This window comes from Schistocerca nitens, chromosome 5, assembly GCF_023898315.1.
Source record: "Schistocerca nitens isolate TAMUIC-IGC-003100 chromosome 5, iqSchNite1.1, whole genome shotgun sequence".
Classification (NCBI taxonomy): domain Eukaryota; kingdom Metazoa; phylum Arthropoda; class Insecta; order Orthoptera; family Acrididae; genus Schistocerca; species Schistocerca nitens.
The window spans coordinates 582,025,621-582,049,756 of record NC_064618.1 but is presented as its reverse complement, the minus strand read 5'-3'; the positions used below and the strand labels follow the sequence as shown (position 1 = coordinate 582,049,756).

Sequence of the window (24,136 nt, the reverse complement as noted above, 5' to 3'; positions counted from 1 at the left end):
GTAATCTACACTGATTTTAACCTGCTTACTGTATTAAAGCCTTGGTCTCCCTCCTCAATTTTGATCCCCACACTTTCTTGATGTCTAAGGATACATCTTGACAATCAATCCCTTCTTATCATAAAGTTTTCCCATACATTTCATCTTTCTTCCATTCAAACAACATCTCCTTATTTGTTATTCTACCTGGCCACCTAGTCTTCAGGATTCTTCTATAGAACCACATTTCAAAAGCTTCTGTGCTCTTCTTGTCTGAACTGCTTATTATCCATGTTTCACATACTTAAATTGATATTGAATCTTAACATATTCCTGTTCTTAACAAGTGCTTTTCTTGCTATTACCACTCTGCATTTTTATGCAGCCTACTTCAGCTATCCATCAACATTATTTCACAAGTGGTTTTCTTGCTATTAACACTCTGCATTTTTATGCAGCCTACTTGATCTATCCATCAACATTATTTTGCTCCCCAAATAAATCTACTACTTTTAGTGTCTCATTTTCTCATGTAATTCCTACAGCATCACCTGACTTAATTCAGTTATATTCCATTATGATTTCTTACTTTTACTGATTGTGATCATATAAGACACTATGCATGTCATTCAATTGATCTTCCACGTCCTTAGCTGTCTCTGACAGAGTTACTATGTCACTGCCAAACCTCAAAGTTTTTGTTTCTTCTCTCTGAACTTTAATTCCCTCTACAAGTCTTTCCTTGTTAAGAATCTTAAGAAAAGTTTGCCCTTCTCCAATCACTCCTTTCACCCTCTCTCCCTCTCCCTACCTCCCTCTCCCTCCCTCCCTCTCTCTCTCTCTCTCTCTCTCTCTCTCTCTCTCTCTCTCTCTCTCTCTTTCTCACTGATTCCATGCTTTCATTCCTATCTCTGAATCATTATACAGTGTGTAATAAAAATGTATGGCACAAATTGCAGGACACATACCTTACATGTAGACAAAAAAATTATGTTATATTAACATGGATCTTGAAATGCCTTGTTTCCATGTTAAAACTCATTTTCTCCAACTCATTAATCATGGGAAACACACCCACACTGAAAGCACCAGTGTAACACATGCATCAATCCATCATAATAGTGAATCATGGCTGCTCTGATGTATCCCAGGAGTATTGCCTGTGGTTTCGCAGCTTACCATAATAGGGGCATGAAGACTCTGAACATCTTGTACTGGGGTTACATACACAAAATTTTTCAAATGCTCCCAAAAGATACAAGTCCAGTTGGTTTAGTTTCAGAGAGTGTGGAGGTCAGGCATTTCGTACATCTCTACCTACCCATCTGTCACTGAATCTGTTATTTAGGAGCTAACAGATATTAACACTAAAATGAGGAGGTCTCCATCATGCTTGAAGTACTGTACATGTTTTGTCCCAAGCTAAATGCAAATCTGCTAACAGATCAGGTAGAACATTTTCTATGAAATAATGATAACTTTGTCCATTGAGCTGGGTGAAAGGAAGTGAGGCCATACCAAGCAGTCGTGGACAATACTGGACCAAATATTGAGAGAAAATCTTCGTTGATGACTTGCTTCAACAGTTGTGTGAGAATTGACATGTACCCATCCATAACAATTGTGAAAATTTACAACCTGTCTCACTGAAACAATGCATCAGCTCTGAACAGCACCATTAAACTGCTGCCAATCTTTACAGTCTACAGTGTGTGGTTTGTGCAGCGTGAAGTATATACATGAGTAGTGTTTATAATTGTTGCAACTGTATCATGTCAGATTTGAACACAATAAGTCTTTAAAATGTGCTATCACAAAACCTTTGTTCTATTTCCATGTGACATCTCTTAAATAGCATATCCAATGCATGAAAAGTATGATTTCAGCTTTGATCCTACTTGCACTCCCATCACTGAAGGGTCACTCCCCTTTTCCACAAATCCACTAGGTGAGCTCATTTTATGTGTGTTAGTGTTGTGTAATGGCTTCACTGGTTACTGGGTGATTTAACAAGTTGCCAGCCAATAAGATTTCACTAGCCAGAAAGGGCTAGAAATGTTTCGTCAACTATGACTGAGCATATTCTTCAAGACTCAGTGTTTGAATTCCAAAGGATAAAGATTGATATTGTTGCTGAATACAGTACTCCACAAATACATGCAAAAATGATGAGACTTAGTTATAAGTGGCACAAGAAAAGATGGTAGCTGGACCCCTTTATCAAATATTGACTCAGTCCAGAATACTTCATGTCAACTATTTTGTTTTTCCATTACTGCTGCAGACTAGCAGTAGTTGTATCATAATTGCATTGTGAAGCTAAATGAGCAGTCCCCTGCTGACATGCAGGGTCTGTGGATTCATGAGGCTGTCTTTACACCTGTACACACCCATCCACTTGATACAATTTGAAATGAGACTCGTCTGACCAGGCAACATGTTTCTAGTTATCAACAATCCAACGTCAGAGTTGACAGTCCCAGGGGAGGTGTAAACCTTTGTGTTATGGAGTCATCAAGGGTATGTTATTTAATTTTCAGCTTTGAAAGACCATATCATTCATGTTTTGTGGCACTTGTTGATGGTCCAGCATTGAAATCTGCAGCAATTTGCAGAAGGGTTGCACTTCTCTCATGTTGAACAATTCTCTTCAGTTCTCATTGGTCCTGATCTTTTAGGATATTTTTCCAGTCACAGTGATGACAGAGGTTTGACATTTTACTGGATTCCTAATATTCACGATACACTCGTGAAATGGTCACACAAGAAAATCTGATGGTGCTGGTAGTAATTTCCTATGGAACCAAACTGCTGAGATCATCAGTCCCTAGGCTTACACACTACTTAATATAATTTAAACTAACTTACACTAAGGACAACACACACCCAGTGACCAGGACTCGAACCTCCGACGGGGGAGCCATGTGAACTATGGCAATGCACCTCATACCATGCGGCTACCCCATGCAGTGAGAGAATCACCACTTCATCACTAGCTCAGAGATGCTGTATCCCATCGCTCAGGCACTGACTGTAACACCACATTCAAACCCTCTTAACCGTTGATAACCTGCCATTATAGTAGCACAAACCAATGTATCAACTGCACGAGACACTTGTTGTCTTATATAGGCATTGTCGACTGCAGCGCCATATTCTGCCTGTTTACACATCCCTGTATTTGAATACACATGCCTATACCAGTTTCTTTGGCACTTCAGTGTAATTTACTTGCCCATTTTCACCTTTAGATACATGATTGGTTTTTAAACAAAAACCTCCCCAAAATCATATTCAGAATTTGCAGTTTTGTTTCTCCACTAGAAAGCGGCACAAGTTAGTCCAAAATCATAACACAACACACACACACACACATATGTCATACTAACAGGTGTACATCCACCTGACAATAGAGGTTTCAACTTTCAAAACACGTTTTGGATATTCATAAAACAGACAACAGTAAACTTTTTGTTTCATTCAAAGACTAGATATATCAGTGAAATTATATGATCAAGTCTTTTGATTTTGGTTCTGTATATAGTGTTCATTATTTATGAAAGCGAATTCTGAACTGTGAAAGTGTGAAGTGTTACATATTGTACTAACAAGTAACTTATTGAGCTGAAGATACAAAGATGAACAGTTCTACATGAGACATGAGAGAATAACAGATCCAACATGGAACATAGTGTAATTTCAATGTAACAGATGTCAAGTTTTACCACAACAGGGATATTAGATTGTGTTGTGTTTTCCATACTTGATAAGTGCTCAATCACATGCTCAGAATAGGCTTGAACAGTTTCATTAACTCAAAATAACAGAATTTATTTATTTATTTATTCATCTGTGGAACAATAAATATTGTATGGATGTCGTCAGATTACAACACATGAGCACACATTTACATTTACAATTAAACAGGTTTCTCATATTTTGTGTAGTTTTTATAACTAGTCATACACATATTTATAATTACATAATATTTTGGTGATAATGTCATATGTTGCTAATAATCTACATCTATGTTAAATATTCTTTTACAGTATAACAACTTTTACTTACTAAAAAGGTTTTAAGCTTTTGTCTGAAAGTGAGGGGCTCATTTATTTCTTTAATTTCTTGTGGTAATTTGTTGTACAGTTTTATCCCATTGTAAAATATACTTTATTGTGTCTTTGCCTTGTTCTTTCTATCTAGATGGAGGTGGTGACAAGCTCTTGTTTCATGGTCATGTATTAGGCTGTTTGTGTTGTACATGTTGAGATTTTTCTTAATGAACATTATGTTCTGAAAGATATACTCACAAGAAACAGTTAGAATTCCTAGCTTTCTAAATAATTCTAGACAGTGGGCCCTGTTGTTGCTATTTGTTATTATCCTTATGGCTCTTTTTTGTACTTCGAACACAGTTTGTATGTTACTGGCACTTGTTCCCCAAAACATGATCCCATAGCTGAGGACTGAGTGTAGATATCCGTAATATGTTATTTTAAGACAAGTATTATTGCATACCGGTGCAAGGATTCTAAGAGCATAGCATGCTGTGGATAATTTCTTTGCCAAAATGTTGACATGGTTTGTCCATTTCAGTTGGCTGTCTACATTCATCCCTAAGAATTTGGTACTTGTTACACATTCTAATTCATTATTATTAACTTTTATTCTGGTGGCATTGTGTTTTTTGTTCAATTGGAAGTTAATATAGTTAGTTTTCTTTACATTTAGGGTTACTTTATTTTTTAATGTCCAGTTGTGGACATCATTGAGAGCCTCGTTTGCTCTTTCTGACAGTTGTGTTGGATTTTGACCTGTTATTACTATGTTGCTGTCATCAGCAAAAAGTATTTTTTCACCATGTCCGATACTTTGTGGGAAGTCGTTAATGTATATAAGAAACAATATTGGGCCTAATACACTTCCCTGTGGGATGCCTATATTCACATTTTCTGGGTCAGACAGGTGTTTTATAAGGGAATTGTTTGAAACTTGTGATATCTGAACTCGTTGAACTCTGTTTTCCAAGTATGATTTGAACCACTTCTTTGTCACACCTCTTATTCCTATTTGCCCTAATTTATGAAGTAAGATTTTGTGGTCAACTGTATCAAAGGCCTTGGACAAGTCTAAAAAGATACCACTTACATTTTCACCTTTGTCCAGTGCTTCTAAAATTACTTTAGTGAACTGTGCTATAGCATATTGTGTGCCTTTTCCGGGCCTAAAACCAAATTGGTCATTGCAAAGAAGATTATATTTATTCAGGTAATTTAGCAGTCTCTTTTTGACTAGTATTTCTATTATTTTAGAAATGATAGACAGTATAGAGATCGGTCTGTAGTTCTCTACATTTTCCACATCTCCGTTTTTAAGGATAGGTATAACTTTTGCTTGTTTTAGGTACTCCGGAAAGTATCCAGATTCGAAATATTCATTAATTATGTCTGTTAATGGGCCCTTTATGGAGTCTATACAATCTTTAATTACGCAGACTGGGATTTCATCAAGTCCTACTGAAGTTTTATTTTTTAGTTGGTGTACTACTAGTGCCACTTCCCTTTCTGTAGTTGGCAAGAGCACCATTGAGTTTGTTGGCTGGTTCTGAGTAGGTAAATCATACGTATCTGGAAATTTCTGCTGTAATTTTTTTGCAATACTACTGAAATATGAGTTTACAAAATCAGCTAATTTTTTAGGGCTACCTACTGGTACATCTTTGTTTTTAATATGTGAATTGAGGTCCTTTTTAGCAGAGTTAGATGTTTCCTGTTTGACGATGTTCCAGGCTGCTTTGCTCTTGTTTTCAGCTTCAAGTAATATTTTGTTGTTTGAAAGTTTTTTTGAGGCTAGCAACACCTTTCTGTAAATTTTCCTGTACTTTTTGTAGGATTGCAGAACTTCTGGGTTAGATTGATTATTCTTTATGGAGTTGAGATATCTAAGAGTTTCTGAGGATTTTTTGATACCTGTAGTCACCCAATGATTTCTCTTTGTAGTTTTAATTTGATAAAGAGTTTTGGGAAACATCTCTTCAAATCTGAGTTTAAAAATTGACATGAACTTGATAAATTTCTGATTTGCGTTGGTTTCTGCATAGACTTCCCTCCAATCTTCATATTCTAGCTGGGATTTAAACTGATGCAGGGCTGATTTGGAAAACATTCTTTTGTATGTACAAAGTTTAGGAGGAGTTTCTACATGAATGTTAGTTTTTAAGATCTGGCAGAGGTGGTCTGCTAGGCCCAGGTTTTGGACAACAATATGACATTTTTTACTATCAATATCTGTAGCTACATGATCTATAGATGAGGAGGATTCTTTCATTATTCTAGTTGGACAATTAACAAGGGAGGATATTCCATAACAGCTTAGAATATTCACATATATGTAGCTAGCCTTATCAGGCTTCATCATATTAATGTTTAAGTCACCACAGATAAATACATTTGCTTTTGGTCCAGAAACCTTGTCTAAGCTTTGATTCAGTTTTGAGAAGAATATATCAATGTCTCCACTGGGAGAGTGGTACACACAAAATATGACTAATTTTTTTGCTATGCCAGGTCCTATTATTTCAACAGCGGAAAGTTCGAAATGTTTGTCCTCACCTAGATCTAAAAGACCATATCTTACTTTAAATGACATACCTTTTTTTACATAGATACATGAACCTCCACCATTCATTGAGATTCTGCTATAGTAACATGCAAGGTCAAATGAGGCTAATGCAATGTGTTCAATTTGCTTCCCTTTGCACCAGTGTTCAGTGATACACAAAATTTGGCTATCAAATTTTTCCAATTCTACTTCTAGCTGTTGTGCTTTGTTCTTTATGGCTTGAATGTTTTGGTGAAACACTGTTAGGCATTTGTTTTCACTTATCTTGGTGGCGCCTTTCCCTTTAGACCTGATGCTAAAAAATCCTTTAGATGAGCTGGTGGCATGGTTATTCTTCTGTTGATGACAGTGGAGGTGAGTCTGTTGCCGGTTTGACTTGGAAGTTGGTGTATCTGAAGGTATCTGCCTTATGTTAGTCATGTAACTGAGGCCGGGTACCAAAAATCCTGCAGAGTTGAAAGTTTCCTGGTTCTTGTGCTTCTGTTTGCTTCTGTTACTGCTGATGATGGTGAAGCTGGTGAAAAGTCATTCACTGTTGAAGACTGAGGAGTGGCCAATACTGATGAAAGGTCATTGGCTGTTTGCACATCAGGCATGTTTTTTTCTTGTTAATGATGCAGTTGCGTAGTATGTAGCTGCTTCTGCTGAAGCTGCTTTGGAAACTTCTGTCCTAGTTGAATCATTTATCTCAGCTGTTTTTGAAGAAAGTGGAGATTCTAGTGCTGGACCTGTTGTCAGTGATTCAGTTTCATTTTCTTGTTGGAAATTTTCAGTTGCTGTTTTTGGTGGTGGAAGTGGTATGGTCGTGCTATTCTTGTCCTTAACTGCCTTCACTGCATTAAGGATTTCTCTTCTAATGAATGATTTTCCGAGTTTATTTCTGTGAAGCCCATGCCTTGTAAAATGACTTCTCTCTGCGGATGGTACGTCCACATATGTGGCATTTGGGAGGCTTCGGCAGATTTCCTCAAATTTCCTATTAGTAACTGTGATTTCTTTGTTGACACAGGATTCTTCTATAAGATCATGTCTTTGTGGGATACTGGCAATGAAGAAGTTAACATCTGTAATTTTCTGTAATGTACTTCTTAGAGCTCTTGTGGCGAGTTTGCCCTCATTCCTATAAACATCATTAGCACCTCCTATTATTAGACAGTTGCTTCCCAGCTTCAAAGAATGTTCACAGTCTTTTAAAACTTCGCACAAAGGGGCACCCGGTTTCGTTATTCCACTAACCTTGAATATAGTTTGCATGTTACACAAAATGTTGGCTAAGCCCTTTCCATGACTGTTTCAAAGTATGAAAATATCTTCTTTTTTCTTCTTACCTGTATTGGTAGATATCTTGTTTGCACGATAAGTATGTTCCATGTATTTTCTGGTATTTCCTTTCTTGTTGTTACAGGACTTCATAGGCCTACTGAAATGATTTGTGGTCGCTGCATTTGATGAAAGTACTTCCTTTCTTTGGCTCTTTTCACATATTTCATATTCATCACACGTTAAAAATTCAAACTTATTTGCTTGTAGGAGACGAAAGTTGTTTTCATTACGATTAACACGACAAAACTTTTTAGGCCTAATAAAGTTACTGTTTTGTTCATTTACAACCGTTTCACTACCCTTTGAATGGTCTATCACATCTTCTAGCTTCTGTACACTATCTATCACTGATTCAAGCTTCTCTACATATAGTTTAGCTAACATAAGATCATATTTTAATGAAGAAGTTGTGCATTCTTCTTCGCATTCCGTTTGTAAACACACGATATGACGATAGTTACAGTGCACATTTCCACAGTCACAGGTCATGTTTTTTTCCTCTAAGATATTTAAACATTGACAATGGATCCATTTCTGTGACCACGAACATAATTTAACACCCCTTTGGTGAAAGCAGAGTACAGAACATCTCTGAACCAGGCCAGCAAGTGGACATGTCATCCAGAGGAGATTGTGCACGTAGGTCCTGCATTAACTTGTTGTGGCAGCATGGTTGGAATTCAGGGTGTCACATCTTCCTGGTATGCAGATATTGACCACAAGGTGGGTGACACCTCCTTGAAAATCTATGTGGGCTTCACTCTGCTAAGAAACTTGGTGGCCTGTTTTCCACTCACTATAATGATACAGTAAGGCCCAGTACAGAGTGGTTGTAACTTCATGCAGTCAATATATAACACAACATGTAAACAGATGTTAAGTTCACTGTACACAAAAGTTGTTGGACAACCATACCTGGAGGCATTTGTAGGTTTTATGTGGTTTATATGTCACTGTAACTTGCAAAGAAACTCCAGTTGGTCATCTGTTTCTGACAGAAGGGTTGCATCAACTGACTCCCCTGGCAGGTGCAGTCTCACCATAAACCAATTCCACTGCCAAGGACTGAATATCTGGTTTGTACATGGCTTGTAGGCTCAGCAGGACTATGGGCAGTGCAAATGTTCAGGATGTCCCATGGCACACTAGTGCAGCCTTCAGTCCCAATGCCAATGTTCCAGCATAGCGTTGTTGGGCAGATGATAATTGGTTGACTTGTGATGGTCGTTGCCACAGAACTTCACCAACTTCATGAACAAGTCAGAATCAAATTGTCGGCCTCTGTCAATAGTGATATTGAGTGGACAGCCACACTTCACCTGCCAGGTCAGTGTGAAAGCAGTAGCTAGTCTTTTTGCAGAGATGTCATCTGTACATATTGCCTCAGCCATTGACAATATATGTAACTTTGGCCATCTGATGGAGGAAGTGGTTCCACCATGTTGAGGTAAACATGGGTATAGTGTAACAAGGTCTGGGAACTCTCCTGTTGGGGAATGAATGTGGCAAGTGATTTTGCAATGTTAGCAATGCTGACAAGTTCTCATCTGCTTGCAGCAGTCTATTTCTACCCCTTGCCTCACAAACTGCTGGACTTGAATGTCGACTGGATTCCATGATGACTAAGATTATGTAAGGCTTCAAACATCAACCTACAAAATCCAACAAGGACAGAAGGGCATGATCTGCCATATGACACAATACAACACAATTTCATGTTCTCACCAGGCATTTCAACTAGCTGTAACTTAAGTGCCACAGTGTCATCATGCAATACTGTGTGCAGCTTGGTATCTCCTTGCCGTGTCTTGGCAAGTGCCATCATGGTCACAGGGTGTGAGACACTGGTCATTCTAGAGAGACAGTCCATAACCACATTCGTGATGCCTGATATGAGGTGAATGTCCATACTGAATTGGCTAATGAATTCCAATTGGCTGTACTCCCACAGTGATAAAGTGTTCCTTGAAAAGATACATTAAGGGCTTGTGGTCAGTGTACATCACAAACTCTCTCATTTCAACCTGTGTCAAAAGTTCCTGATTCTATGTGCTCCATTTTTGCTTGGAAGGCAATAGCTCATTCACAAAATAAGCTGGTGGCTCGCACACATTGTACATCCATTGTTGGAGGGCTGTATCAATGTCTAATTGACTATCATCCACCACTAATTCCAGTGGATCTTTGAGCTCAGCGTGCACCAGCACTGCTCCTCGTGCTAGGCTCTTTTTGATCACTTCAAGAGCCATATTCATCTCTTTAGTCCACTATACAGGCTCAAATGGCTCTGAGCACTATGGGACTTAACAGCTATGGTCATCAGTCCCCTAGAACTTAGAACTACTTAAACCTAACTAACCTAAGGACAGCACACAACACCCAGCCATCACGAGGCAGAGAAAATCCCTGACCCCGCTGGGAATCAAACCCGGGAACCCGGGCGTGGGAAGCGAGAACGCTACCGCACGACCACGAGATGCGGGCACTATACAGGAAAATTGCTCTTAACCTTGGGACCATTCAGTGCTGTGGTCAACAGTGCCTGTTGCTCTGCAGTGTATGGTAAATGTCAGTGGTAAAAATGGGCATTCCTAAGTATTTATATAGCACTTTTATTGTAGACAGCTTAGACAGCTGCAATATGGCTTCAATCTTCTACTGAGTGCTAATCATCCTCCTGAAGATAATTGATGACTCAGATTGACATGTTGTCCAAACAAACATTTCACTAACACACATTTTTCTATTTTTAACACCATGCCCTACTTCTTGAAACGCTCTAAAACCTCTCTCAGGTGCCAGTGATGTTGACCCTTGGATGATAAATACACTAACACATCATCAAAACAGGCAAAACAAAATGTCAGTTTGCACAAGACAGTCAATGAACCATTGCCATGTCCTCTGTTGCCACTGGGATCTGTTTATACGCCTTCATACAATCTGTAACAATGAGTATAGCAGCTAAATGCAGTGCATGATTATAATCACTTAATAGTGGCACTGGATAGCAATCAGAAATGGTTCATGAGTAGAGTGCTCTGTAATCAGCACATGCATCCCAGGCTTCGCACTTTTTGTGTACTAAAAGTACCCTGGATGTCCAAGGGGTACTCCAAGTTTGGATGATGCCTTCTCGCAAAATCATTTTGAATTATGCTTTAGCAATGGTGAGGCATCTTAGAGTCAATCTTCTTGGCTGGCAAGACACAGGAGCTTGGTCTGTGGTTTTATGTGGTAGATCGTATCTCAAAAACTTGCTGTGGTGTACCTGGAGGTCTTGTTATGACCTTCATGTCGTATGTCCTGGCGTCACGATAGTACCCAGTGGCCATTACTCTGGCCATTAGGTGCGCATTTGCTACATACAGCTGAAGCTGGTAGTGAGAAAGGAAATTAGCACCTACAATCACTTTGGCCACATCGGCTACACTAAAATCCCATGTGAACTGATGGTGGAGTCCCAAATTCAGCTCTTCACACTGTGTGCCATATGTCACAATATCTAATTATTTGTGGTGGACAAGCTAAATCCAATAGGCAGTCTGCAACAGCACAGTGACACTCTGGGCAGGAGACTAAGGTAGGACCCCATGTCTGTTAAATACTTCTGGCCTGACAGCCTATCAGTAATGAATAGGTGCTGGGATGTAGGTGGGCAGTCTGTGTTGCCTACAACTGTCTGCTATTTGCATTTGGGTAGGTGCAGGGGCTAGTGAACTTCTTAACCTGCTCTCTAAATCTTACGTGGTAAGAGAAACTTGACAGGGAGCTGTCTGAGACAGACTGAATCGAGGGACAGCTCCGAAATCACTTGCAGGTACATCCTCCTTAGTGAGTAGTACCTTATTGTGACATCAGTGTGCTAATATATGTACTCAATGCATAAACTTTAGTGGACAGAGGATCGTAATCTGTTTACGTCATGGGAAGGATCATGACATGCCACTGCCAGATATTGTCACAGAACTGATCTCTTGGTTCAGAGAGATAGCTTCTTGGATATAGTCATCCAGTTTTGTAACAGCATCCAGAGACATCTCTGTCTGTGACACAACAATCACCTTTACCTGTGGCAGAGGGTAGCTACTTGATAGAGTGTGCAGGAGATTATCAGGCACTGCTCTGATGTTCACCTTAATGTGAAGGTGCTGCAGGTACTGGGACAGTTTTCTGTCACCTATGTCTTCCTGGATCAGCATCTGTCTGATCTGGTCTTCCTGTGATGCTGCAGTTCTATGAATGAGTTCAGTCTTTAATTTTTCATAGGTGTTCTCTGCCCGTGGAGCCGTGAATATATCCTGAACTTCAGAAGTATAGTGCTGATTAAGCTGACTCACTATCAATGCAAATTTAGTTGCATCAGCTGTAATTCTGGCATACCAATAACTGTCCTTGGCTTGTGCAAACCAGAGAACTTGATTATGTGGCCTAAATAGTGGAAGGCACTAAAGCAATTCCTTTCTGTAATTAACAACATTGTAGATCAGACTTTTCAGTGCTGATCATGTCAGGGACACCACTGATGGGAATATTAGATCATGTAGTGCTACCCATACTTATCAAGTACTCAGTTACACACTGAAAATATGCTGAATAGTTTTATTAACTCAAAATAACAGATCTGCCTGTATACAGCAGACAAAGCAAACAAGTTACAACTCCAAAGAGTAAGTAATAAATAATAACACAGTGCTCCAAGTGACAGACACAAACGTGGCAGTTGACACCATTCATTTGTCACCACACAGTCAATCAATTTGCACTACAACTGCATCTCTGGATGGCATGAACAGAGCTAATGCATATGACCAAAGCAGTCAAAGTGTGTAGCTGTTGCTAGAAGCACATGACCTAAGCTGTCATCAAATCAATGCATTTCAACATTATGTAAAGCTCTACCAGTGTTACATGTATGTGACAGAATTCCTCACACAATACACATTAATCACCAGTACCTCTGCACCGCAGTTTCTCATTTCAGAATTTGGTAAGTAAGTATAATTATACTGACAGGATAGGCTAATGGGGTATGGAAATGCCATGTGGCTAGGGCCTCCCATCAGGTAGACCGTTCACCTGGTGCAAGTCTTTCGAGTTGACGCCACTTTGGCAACTTTCATATCAATGGGGAGTGTGAGAAAACACTTTCAAGATGGCATCTCCATGGTATACAGTCACTGTAAAGAAACTTCTAAAAGAAACAGTGAACACATCACAATAGACATAAAACACAGGATAGTCTATTAATAGAGAGAAGCAAAATGAAACACATTCTGCAGTCGAAAGAATAATGTACAATGACTACTGTAGAAAAGACATCTCATACAATTCGAAGAAATTCCGCTATACGTAAAGGCTATCAGTGGAAGAAAGTTAGTGTCCAGACAATCATGAAACAGGAACTGGAATTCAGAATAGCTAAAAAAAAAATAGAAATACTGAACACTAGTTTCAATTATTGCTTTCCATAAGAAGATATCAGTTTAATTCTGCATTTGGCAAAGATAAATGCTATGGTTATTTGTGCCAATGGCATTGAGAAACAGCTCAATCTGATAGAATTGAACAAAATCCCATTGGCCTAATGGAATCCTTATTAGATTTTATATGGAATTTATTGCTGAGTTAGCCATTTGTATAGTTATAATATGTTGTAAATCCGTAGCTGGAAGAAAAAGTTCTGTTCATACCTATCTGCATGAAGTGTAGTGGTGGTGGTTCACAAAACTGTCATTCATATATATAAAATAGAATAGCCTTGTCAACCTGCATGCATTTCAAAAACAATGGTTGTGTGAAACCAATCTCACACTTTTCACATAAGATTCTGAAAGGCATTGATCAAGTCAAGTATATCAGGGTGTATATGTGGACAAGAAAAAAAATCCTGGATTTTTGCTGGATATCCCATTTAAAAAATATCCATTTTCTCGGGCTAAAATACACTTTTTCCATGCTAAGGGACAGAAGGTTTTCCATAGATTTTTCCTTTGGAACTGTAAAACTCCTTTGAATGGTTAACATTTTATACACTAGTGTAAAACTTCCAGAAGAAAAAAAATATGAGGGAGAGAAGTTTTGGAAAGACTTTTGATGAAAAAAAAGGAGAGAAGTTTTGGAAAGACCTTTGATGTGCAGCAACATATTCGCTGCATATTTTTGTATTATTAAAGTATAAATCTGAACTGCACCAAACACAGCACATTAGTTTCTGGAGCATTGAAATTGAGATTGTGATGTCCTTTCTGTAGGCCAGTCATATCTCATGCCACATGATCTCGCCAGCCAATGACAGCAGATATTCAAAGCATAGGACACGTATTATAGTCAGCCAATAGCAAGATCACGGTTATGTAGCATGAACACACAAAGAGGAAAAGTTAATGGTTTACACTAATATACATAGTATAGCTACGAGAAAGGCTAAGCTTTAACATATAATATTGGTCTTGAAGATTAATAAGCTACAAGAGAAGTTAAGCTTTCACATGTAATATTGATCTATTTTGCATGTGTTATACTTTAAGATACATCACACAAATGTGCCAGTAAATTTAAACTAATTTAAAATATAGCTACAAGAAAAGCTAAGTTTTCACATATAATATTGGTCTCGAAGATTAATAAGCTACAAGAGAAGTTAAGCTTTCACATGTAATATTGATCTATTTTGCGTGTGTTATACTTGAAGATACATCACACAAATGTGACAGTAAATTTAAAATAATTACATAAATGTCTGGTCTTCTGGGCTTGAAATTCTTCTAAGTGGCTGGTCCTCATAGTGTTCAGTTTTAAACACTCTGTGATTCAAGAAATTCATCCCATTTTCTCACATGTAACATAATTCATCTTGCATAAAAAGAAGTTTACTTTGAATCTAATGCTTTTCAAACCACCGTTCACAATACTATCCCAAGACTGTTAGAAATAGATTCCATTTAGCAGTTGCCAAAGAGTGCCAGGAAACAGGCATTATTGGGCGTGTGCAGCTGCAGTTGTCTAGGAAGCCTGCATGTTTGTACTGTACATTTGTATAAAGCACTAAGAGAGCTTACAGTATGCCATAACAGAAACAGGACATCATAGGATACACCAAAAGCATCAGAATTTCGTAAACCATAATTCTGCTTGAAGTGCACATTGGTTTTTCCCAGATTTACAATGCAGTAGATTCCATTTGATATTAAGCTTTTCATTGTGGTTTTTCGGATGTAAATTTTCTTGGAGTACCAGTACTGTACTATCTCATATTTGATTCTTTACTGTGGCATAATGCCATACATGGCAGAAGATGAAAACGTGCACTTGAAATTCAGTGAACTTCGTTTCAAATAAATTGATTGCCTTATCAGAAAGATTAATAAAGCCAAATTTCTTTAGCAAACTGACAAAAAATAACTTCATTGTTCTGCAAGGTGATTAATGCTTGACTGCTAATAATTTGGAAATAAAATAAAATCAGAAAACTGAAACTAATAATGTATATTTTCCCTCCATAATCACATGAATGTATTACAATTCACATCTGCAGAAAACCGATTTGTTTTCATTTGAAGTTGGAGCTGTAAACAAAGAGGAAACAGTGAAATCACTTACCACAAACAGGGGTCAGTTGGAGACTAGCCCCCTCCCCACTACAACTCAGAGAACTCTGCGCATGTGAAAATCTGGCAGGTAGGGCGCACAAGAAAAATTTTTCTCATTAGTATCTGGCTGCTTGCTGCTACTGCTGATATGGCTAACAGCCCCACTCCAAGTACTAGGAAGTGGGAGAAGGTACTGCTGATATGCGAGTCAACTGCACATGCGCATGAGCCCGCTGGCAACTGGTTAAATGAACCTAATGTAAATAGTTGTGAGGTCACACTCATAAAAAGCAGTTTATTGTTACTAAGTATTACATAGCCTTCACCCTAAGGCCTTTGGCGTATTTTTGCTGTTTCCAGATGCTTGTGTGTGCACTGTGTTTTCTTGTAAATGGCGTATTTTCTTTGCCACTAAAGTTTTATTTTTTTCCTCTCATTTTTATTTTATTGCTGCAGTATCACTCTGCAGTAGCAGGATACAGTAACATTCTTTGCTAGAGACTCAATCTTACCAGCTGAAATTACAAAAATGTAACTGAAAGCTAAAACACTGAAAAATTCTCTGAATTCTGAAAAATTCCCTGGTTTTTCCCCATTTTCTCCCGGGTGAAAAAATTCCCAGGTTTTTTTCTGGATTTCCCAGTTGTCCCAGGTTGTATACACCCTGTATAAGCAGCATTTCCTAAATTCTGGAAAGAGTTTGGTTCAATTTCACTCTGACAATCATAAAAAATAATATGATCATGAGGGATATGAAGTGAATTTGTGGTTGGTTGAGGATAGCTTTGTAGGGAGAGTGCAGGATGTTATTTGGATGGAGAATCATCAGAAAAACAGATGTGACTTCAGGCATTCCACAGTGAAGTACACTGAGACCCTTACTGTTCACGTTCAATATTAATGACCTAGTAAACAATTTTAACAGAAACATCAGATTTTATGCAGATGATGTAGTTGTGTACAATGCAGTTCTACCTATACTCCAATATCCAGTCACAGTTTGATAAACTTTCAAGGTTGTACAAAGCTTGCCAACTGAAATACTCAGAAATGTAAAATAGTGCACACTACAAAATGCCAAAATGTAGTAGACTATATCTACAATATCTGAGGGCAATATTTGGAATCAGTCAAGTGCCAGGATGTAATAATTTGGGGAATATGAAGTGGGTTGATGATACAATCTCAGTTGTGAGTAAAGTGGGTGGCAGACTTTATTTCATTGGTAGGATACTGGGAAAATGCTATCAGTCTATATAGGAGGGTAACAGGATACACTAAATGTGTACATAGAAGAGCAACACAGGTTTGTTTGAAGCATGGGAAAGTATCACAGGGAAGGTGAAAAACATGAATTGGTTAACGCTTGAAGGCAGATTTCAAATGCCCTACAAAAGCCTACTTACGAAGTTTCAAAAATAGGTATTTAGTGAAACATCTAGGCATAACAACACCTCACAATAGATTAATCTTGTAGGTGCCATGAAGACAGGACATGTGCAAAGTGGTACTTACACTGTCATTCTTCCAGTGCTCCATAAGCAAATTAAATCAGAATGAACTCAAAATATTTAGTGGAAAGGAAAGTACTCTCTGCCATGCACTTCATGGCAGTTTGCAGACTGCTCATATCATGCCAGAATGATCAGTCCCCAGAGTAAATTATCCTGCATTGCTATTTGATGTTTAATTCTCTCCATATATGGAGTCTCGAGTATTCTTCATTCACATTTCATAGTGAGCCCATGAACAAAATTATTATCTATTATAAATGTGGTGTAACCCATTTGCCAAAAATATTTTCTCTCTCTCTCTCTCTCTCTCTCTTTCTGTGTGTGTGTGTGTGTGTGTGTGTGTGTGAGTGTGTTTGTGTGTGTGTGAATATTGTTCTATAATATTTTAAAATAAGTGAGAACAGCGATGCAAGACTTTGGGCCCAATGGTTCTCAAAACATGCAAGTAGTACAAAATTTATTTTAAAATATTTAAAAAATCTGTAAAGTGTGACCAACAAACTTATAGAAAAAGACTTACCATACTGTTACTTCTTGTAAACACATATATGCGGCCTTCATCCTTATTGACAGTGAAGAATGGAGCTCCAACTATCAGTTCATCAAGGCCATCACCATTTACATCACAGACAGTGATGCTTGCTCCAAAATATTCAGTTACTGTTTCTCCTCTTAATGTATCAATAATTTGCTGTTGACTAGATGAGAAGGATTTGAATATGATAACCTGCAACAGTAATGTGCTTGTATCAATTTTAAACAAGACATAGTGTTATTATAGTGTAATAAAAGAAGAATGGAACTTCAGAAGCTTATGAACTTAAGAAATCATCCAAAGGAATTAGTGAAATTCATAACTTTAAACCACAGTTGGCCACAGTACACAGAACATCAGATGTGCACAATGTGCTGCATGCATTCAGTCCGGTGTTCAGCCTATCTCGACACTTCTTAACATGTCTCAGCTGCATTACATCTGTCTAGGCTTTCCTCAGTCCTTCTCAGAACTACTTCATATGGCACAACATTTCATTTAGCAGTGCAATGCATCATCTTTTCTTCCATTATTCAGTGCAGAATGCTTATGTTGGCATGACTTTTTCAGTTAGGCAGACTGATGTTTATGCCTTCCTATTTGCTCATGGCCAATGGCTATTACAATGGGACATACACTCAAAAAGAAGTGATCTAGCAACCTATCATCACAAGCCTTTAAAAATAAATGGAAATCACAGTTCTTTTTCAAAGAGAAGGTTGAGAATTCCCAGTGTCTTTTATTTAGTCACATAAAAACACAGCAACAATCAATCAGTGCAGTAACACTTTGATATCCACAAAAAAAGCATGTGCACAACACTTCATAATGTAAGGAATGTGAAAAACGTGTTCAGAAGGGCAACATTTGTGTGAAATGTAACTTCTGATGGCATGAAAGATGCACAAAAGTTAATTTAAAATTTATTAACGATGATTTTTTGTGGTTGTGTCATGACTGTGAATGTGACGAAAAGTTGGAACTGATGAAATCTGTGAACATGAAAAACAAAACCATAAAGCAATTACACAGTGATATAGAATCTCTCAAAACAAAATTGCATTATTAAAAGAAGAAAATTTCAAACTTTCTAGTGAGAACTATACGTACTCTGAAGTCATTACATCTAGGCCTACAAGTGAAATAAACAAAGAAAATGAGAAACTCTATGGTGAAAAATGATCATATACTTAACCCTATAAACAAAATATTAGTCATTCTCAGAAGATGACACAAAACACAAGAAATGATCCTACAAATGCTGAAAATAAAGAAAAAAAGGACTCAAAGTATGTGAAACCAACAAACATATAAAAATGTACAAATGAAAGAAACATAAAGAGAACCGCTAATTATGAAGAGAAACAGTGTGTCAAAAACAAATTCCTGTAACTTGGCAGTTCTCTTATGAAAAATATAGAAGTCCCAGAATGTAAAATTGATGTTTGACCTGGGATTAGGCTACATCAGATGACTAAAAACCTGAAAAACATTTTGAGCACCAAACAAAATGCAAACGAAGGTGAAACCACGGCTGGCAACGAAATATATAAAGGTGTTTTTGTGTATTTGAGGATGAATTCTCTTCACAGCTGCAGTGAAAGATGATTAATGAAACAAGAATCATAATCAGAATGGACAAAAATACCTATCCCAGATCCAAGATAGAGATAAGTCGAATTTTACACACAAAATCAGTGAGTGATAGCTACATAGACAGGATAAAAGAGTGGTTGTGAAATCAGTGTGATACTTTAGGGACAGTATTTTTAGATCTTAGCAATTCTGCCAACAATAAGTGTCTAGGACAAGATGAACTTCATCTTACTTGTAGCAAACGGTTGGCAGATGTGTGCTTTTATAAAAAATGAGGGAAACTGATTTTTAGTAAAGGGGGTGATAATTTCAATAAGACTATAAAAATATGAGATGTGTTTCTGCCAGTAAAACAGATCATCTATTGGTACTAGAAAAAATGAAAAACAGAACTCAGAACTCAGAAATCAAAGCAAAGGTAAGTGGTCAACCAAGTAATCCAGAAAAAATGGTTCATAATTTTATGCTGTACCATCAGAATGTTTGGTCTCTGTGCAATAAATTAATAGAATTGGAAATAATGCTTTCACATGAATTAAACAATGCTTCTGTGCTATGTCTTAATGAGCACTAGTTACGAGAGGTTATATAGCAAACAGTGAATATAACAAACTATGAATTGGCAGCCTACACAGTGTGGTGGAAACTGCATCTTTGTCAGAAAAGGAATAGCTTACAAAAATACAGAACAACTAAAGACACTAAACAGGGAAAAGGATTTTGAAATATCATCCATAGAATTACCATCACAAAAAAACAACTGCAGTATGCCCATACAGATCTCGTGGTAGAGAGACAAAAACTTTCATCAGCACATGGAAAAAATGTTAATTCTAACTGTAAAAAATAAACAAACACTCCTCATATGCAGTGTTTTCAATATAGGCTTTAGCAAAGCCCATAAAATAAGAACAAAATATTGAATCTCTTAGTTTCTTATAACTTGAAATTCACAATACATTCCCCAACATGAGAAACTTGCTCTACAAAATCCACAATAGACAAAATAATAATTAACTCTAATCAATGTCATTACAAAGCAGATATAATAATGACTGGACTTGGAGACCACTATGGACAAACCATAAACTTCAGTATTGAATGTGTATGTCCAACAAACTTACAAAGAACATATGAGATCAGATTTTACAATGATCAGAATACTAAAATATTTAGAAATCATTTAAGAAAAGAATCATGGGAGCAAATTTATGGTGTTCGAAATATATCTGACAGATTTAATATCTTTGTGGATACAATTAAATATCATTTTGATGTACCATTTCCACTTAAAATTAGGAGGTCAAAACTCACTCACACAAACAAATGGATCACTACAGGTATCAGAGAATCATCTGAAGAGAAATGATTCCTCTAAGGATTCACAAAAGACCAAAATTTGAGAGATATTTCAAAAACTATAAAATAATTCATAAGAAAGTAATAAAAAGTGGTGGAAAATAACAGATTCATAAGAAACGCATCCAATAAAATGAAAGCTGTTTGGAATATTGTAAAGAAAGGAACAGGAAGTAATAAAACAAAAACTAATTATATACAGTTGAATGAAAATTTGCACACTATCTGCAAACCAAAGGAGGTAGCATATACATTTAACAGTTATTTTGTAAATTTAGCAGAAACACTTATTGAGCAAAAGGTCACCCATAAACATTCCTCAAAAATAATATCAAAAATTTAACAGGTAGAAAACACAATATTTCTCAGCCAACTAACACACAAGAATTACAGCAAGAAATCAAGCTTCTAAAATCAAAACATTAATCAGGAATAGATAACATGCCAGCTTTTGTTGTATAAAAATGTGTAGACTTAGTTTCTGAACCACTGACATATCTTGTAACCTTGTCCTTCTCAACTGGCAGCTTTCCAACATGTTCAAAAATTACTAAAGTTAAACCACTACACAAGAAAGGAAGTCAGGAAGAGGGGTCAAACTATGGACCACTTTCTCTACTGTATGTGTTTTCTAAAAGACTGTCAAATTTCTAAATAAATGTAATATATTAATGGCATCTCAACATGGTTTTAGGAGAAATCACTCTACTGAAACAGAAATGTTTTCTTTTTTGTATGAAACTCTACAGCCCCTGGATAGGCAGGAACATACCTCAAGTATATACCTAGACTTCTCAGAAGTGTTTGATACCATCAATCATGATAAATTACTAGGAAAGATTCAGAACTGGAGTATTAGGTGAGCAGCACATACCTGGATTAAATCGTACCTCCATGAAAGAAAACAGCTCATAGAGATAACACATGAAGTAAGTGTGACAGTCAAAACCCATCAGTCAGATTTATTAGTGGACAAACATGGAGTTCCCCAAGGTTCCATGTTGAGTCCAATTCGGTTCTTTCTATATGTAAATGATTTACACATAAACAGTAAAACAGTAAGCTATATCAATTTGCAGATGACACCAGCATCTTATTTACAGGAAATAGTGAAGGAAACTTTTGGAAATGACATTAAGACCATCACAAAGAAGATAGTACTGTAATTTGGTTCAAACAGTTTGATTATAAATCGGGAAAAACTGTTGCAATGGATATTTTCACCACCCATAATAGGACACCAGCTAATCCCCACCAGGTACTCCTCCTGTAGAAATAAGTGGACTTTTTGTCCACATTGAAAAAAGAGAGTACAAAATTTCTCAGTATATGGATTTAACAAAACATGGAATGGGATAAACACATGGACTATGTGAACAAAAAACTGAGCAAAGCATGTTTTGTAATGAGAGTAATAAGAAACTGTATATCGCATGATAATCTCAGGACCATTTATTTTTCCTGTGTTCATTCAATATTGAAATATGACGTAGTGTTTTTGGGAAATTGCAGAGCTAGGCAGAAATCATTTAGATTGCAGAACAAGATTATTAGATTAATGGAAGGGTTAGATCAAAGATCATCGTGCAAGTCACTAATTAGAAAAAATAAAATACTACCATTTTCTTGTATTTATATACTTGAAAATGTAATTATTATAAAAGAAAAACTAAACAGTGGCAGTCCAAGCACCACCCATAATGAATCTGTACATAGCCACCACACAAGAGAAATGAATGATGTACACGTACAACAGACAAACACAGCGCTATTACAGAAAGGCATACTCCTACCTGGCATCAAATTGTACAGTGCACTACCCAAATCCACAAAAATAGTAGTAGACTTGAACAAGTTCATATTAACTGTGAAGCATTACTTGGGTGAGCACTGCTTCTATACCCAGTAAGAGAGTACCTAGAAAAACAAAACTACCTCCCCAATTAAGAAAATTTTTCTAGAACGAGTGGAGTAAGAAAATATTGTATAATTTTACCATTTGTTAAAAGTGTGTCAGAAGAAAAAAAAATCAAGGAATATATGTTGCAATTAATGAATGGTCTAATATCTTTTGTACACTGTACTGTCCCAGATTCACAGGACCAAGAAATAAATAATTGCTGACCACCACAGATTTGCCATAGAACACCATGCATATAAAATTTAAAGATTTTGTTGGTGATGAAACAACTAAAAATTACAACAATCAACAGACAATTTGTACAGGACACATTGTTTTGTTCATCAAGGAGAAGTTACAGACTTGAAGTACATAATTAAATTGATGGTATAAATGAGAAATTTTTTGAAATTGCGTTGGTTACTACACTGTTACTTTCAACACTTTATGATAGAATTGAATGAATAGTGAGGAAATGTTATTGAAGGGAATGTCTGGAACCATTTTTTGATTTAAGACCTGCTATTGTTGAATTTATGAAGGAAAAAGGAAAGCAAGAAGCAAAATTAGAAGATCCTTAACTGATTGCAGACCTTGCATTTTTAGTGAGCTTTACTGCACACACGAATGTCCTCAATATGTTGTTGAAAGGTGAGAGCAACTTGTTTCTGATTTCAAGGGAAAAGTGGACGCAATTAAAAAGAAAACTGCAAGCTCCTGGTGTTAAAGAAAATGTAAATACTGAATAATTAATTCAGGCTTTGTCAAAACTTGCAGAACAGTTTTCTGAAAAATTTCCATCTATTTTTGAGTTCTTTTCAAGACCATTTCCTTTTTCTATTGAGAGTAACCCTGTGCATTTTCAGATCAAACTGATTGACCTGCAATGTAATCCCTGCTTAAAAGACAAATTCTTTGCCATTAAGACTTCCATAAATTCAACAAAGTTTTCCTGGGAGGAGTTTCCATGTCTCCATAATGATGCTCCAATAGGGATATCAACATTTTGGTCAACATACATGTGTCAAATGTTTTTTTGATAATAAAACAAAAGAAGTCTTGATTATATGTCAACCTGAGTGACAAAAATATCCAAAACCGTCTGTGTCAGACTGTGTGTCCACAACTGTATCACAAAAGATTTACTGTCTCTTCAGTGAACGAAAATACAGTTAAATAATAGTAAAAAAGGCAACACTTATCTATAGAGGACTGGTGCATAGAACTCAGAAACACATAACAGAAAAACAGCTAACACTAGCTTTTGAACTCTTACTCTTTTTCTAATAGGAGTACACACACAAATACACACACAGACACACACAACCACACAGACACCAAAACATCCACACTCACTGTAGATCACTGCTACCATGAAGGTGTACATTTGGATGTGTATGGTTATGTGTATGTGTTTGCACTCCTACAAAAAGAGCAAGATAGTGTTAAATGTTTTCTTTGTGTTTTTCTGTGTCCCATGCACCAACCGTCTATAGATAAGTGGTCACCTTTCATTTTTTAAATGTATATTTCCATCTACAAATTTCCATCATTCTTATATAGCAAAAATTTGTTTGTTTGTGATCTATGTTGTTGAGCACTCTAACCACTGCAATGTTAGTAGAGTAGTTCTAAATAGTAAAAATTTGATTCTAATTATATCGGACAAAAAAATATTTATTCTACTCCTATCTACATGCTATGGAGACTATTTTTA

General features: G+C 36.8%; 1 protein-coding gene across 1 annotated transcript in view; it reads right to left on the bottom strand.

Annotated features, from left to right (window-relative positions):
* Positions 1 to 24,136, bottom strand: part of LOC126260591 (integrin alpha-PS5-like) — a 563,809-nt gene that overhangs the window by 294,850 nt on the left and 244,823 nt on the right. Inside the window, exon 9 of the mRNA XM_049957927.1 lies at positions 17,550 to 17,756. Coding sequence (XP_049813884.1) covers positions 17,550 to 17,756 — 207 coding nt within the window. The remainder of the gene's footprint in view (positions 1 to 17,549; positions 17,757 to 24,136) is intronic.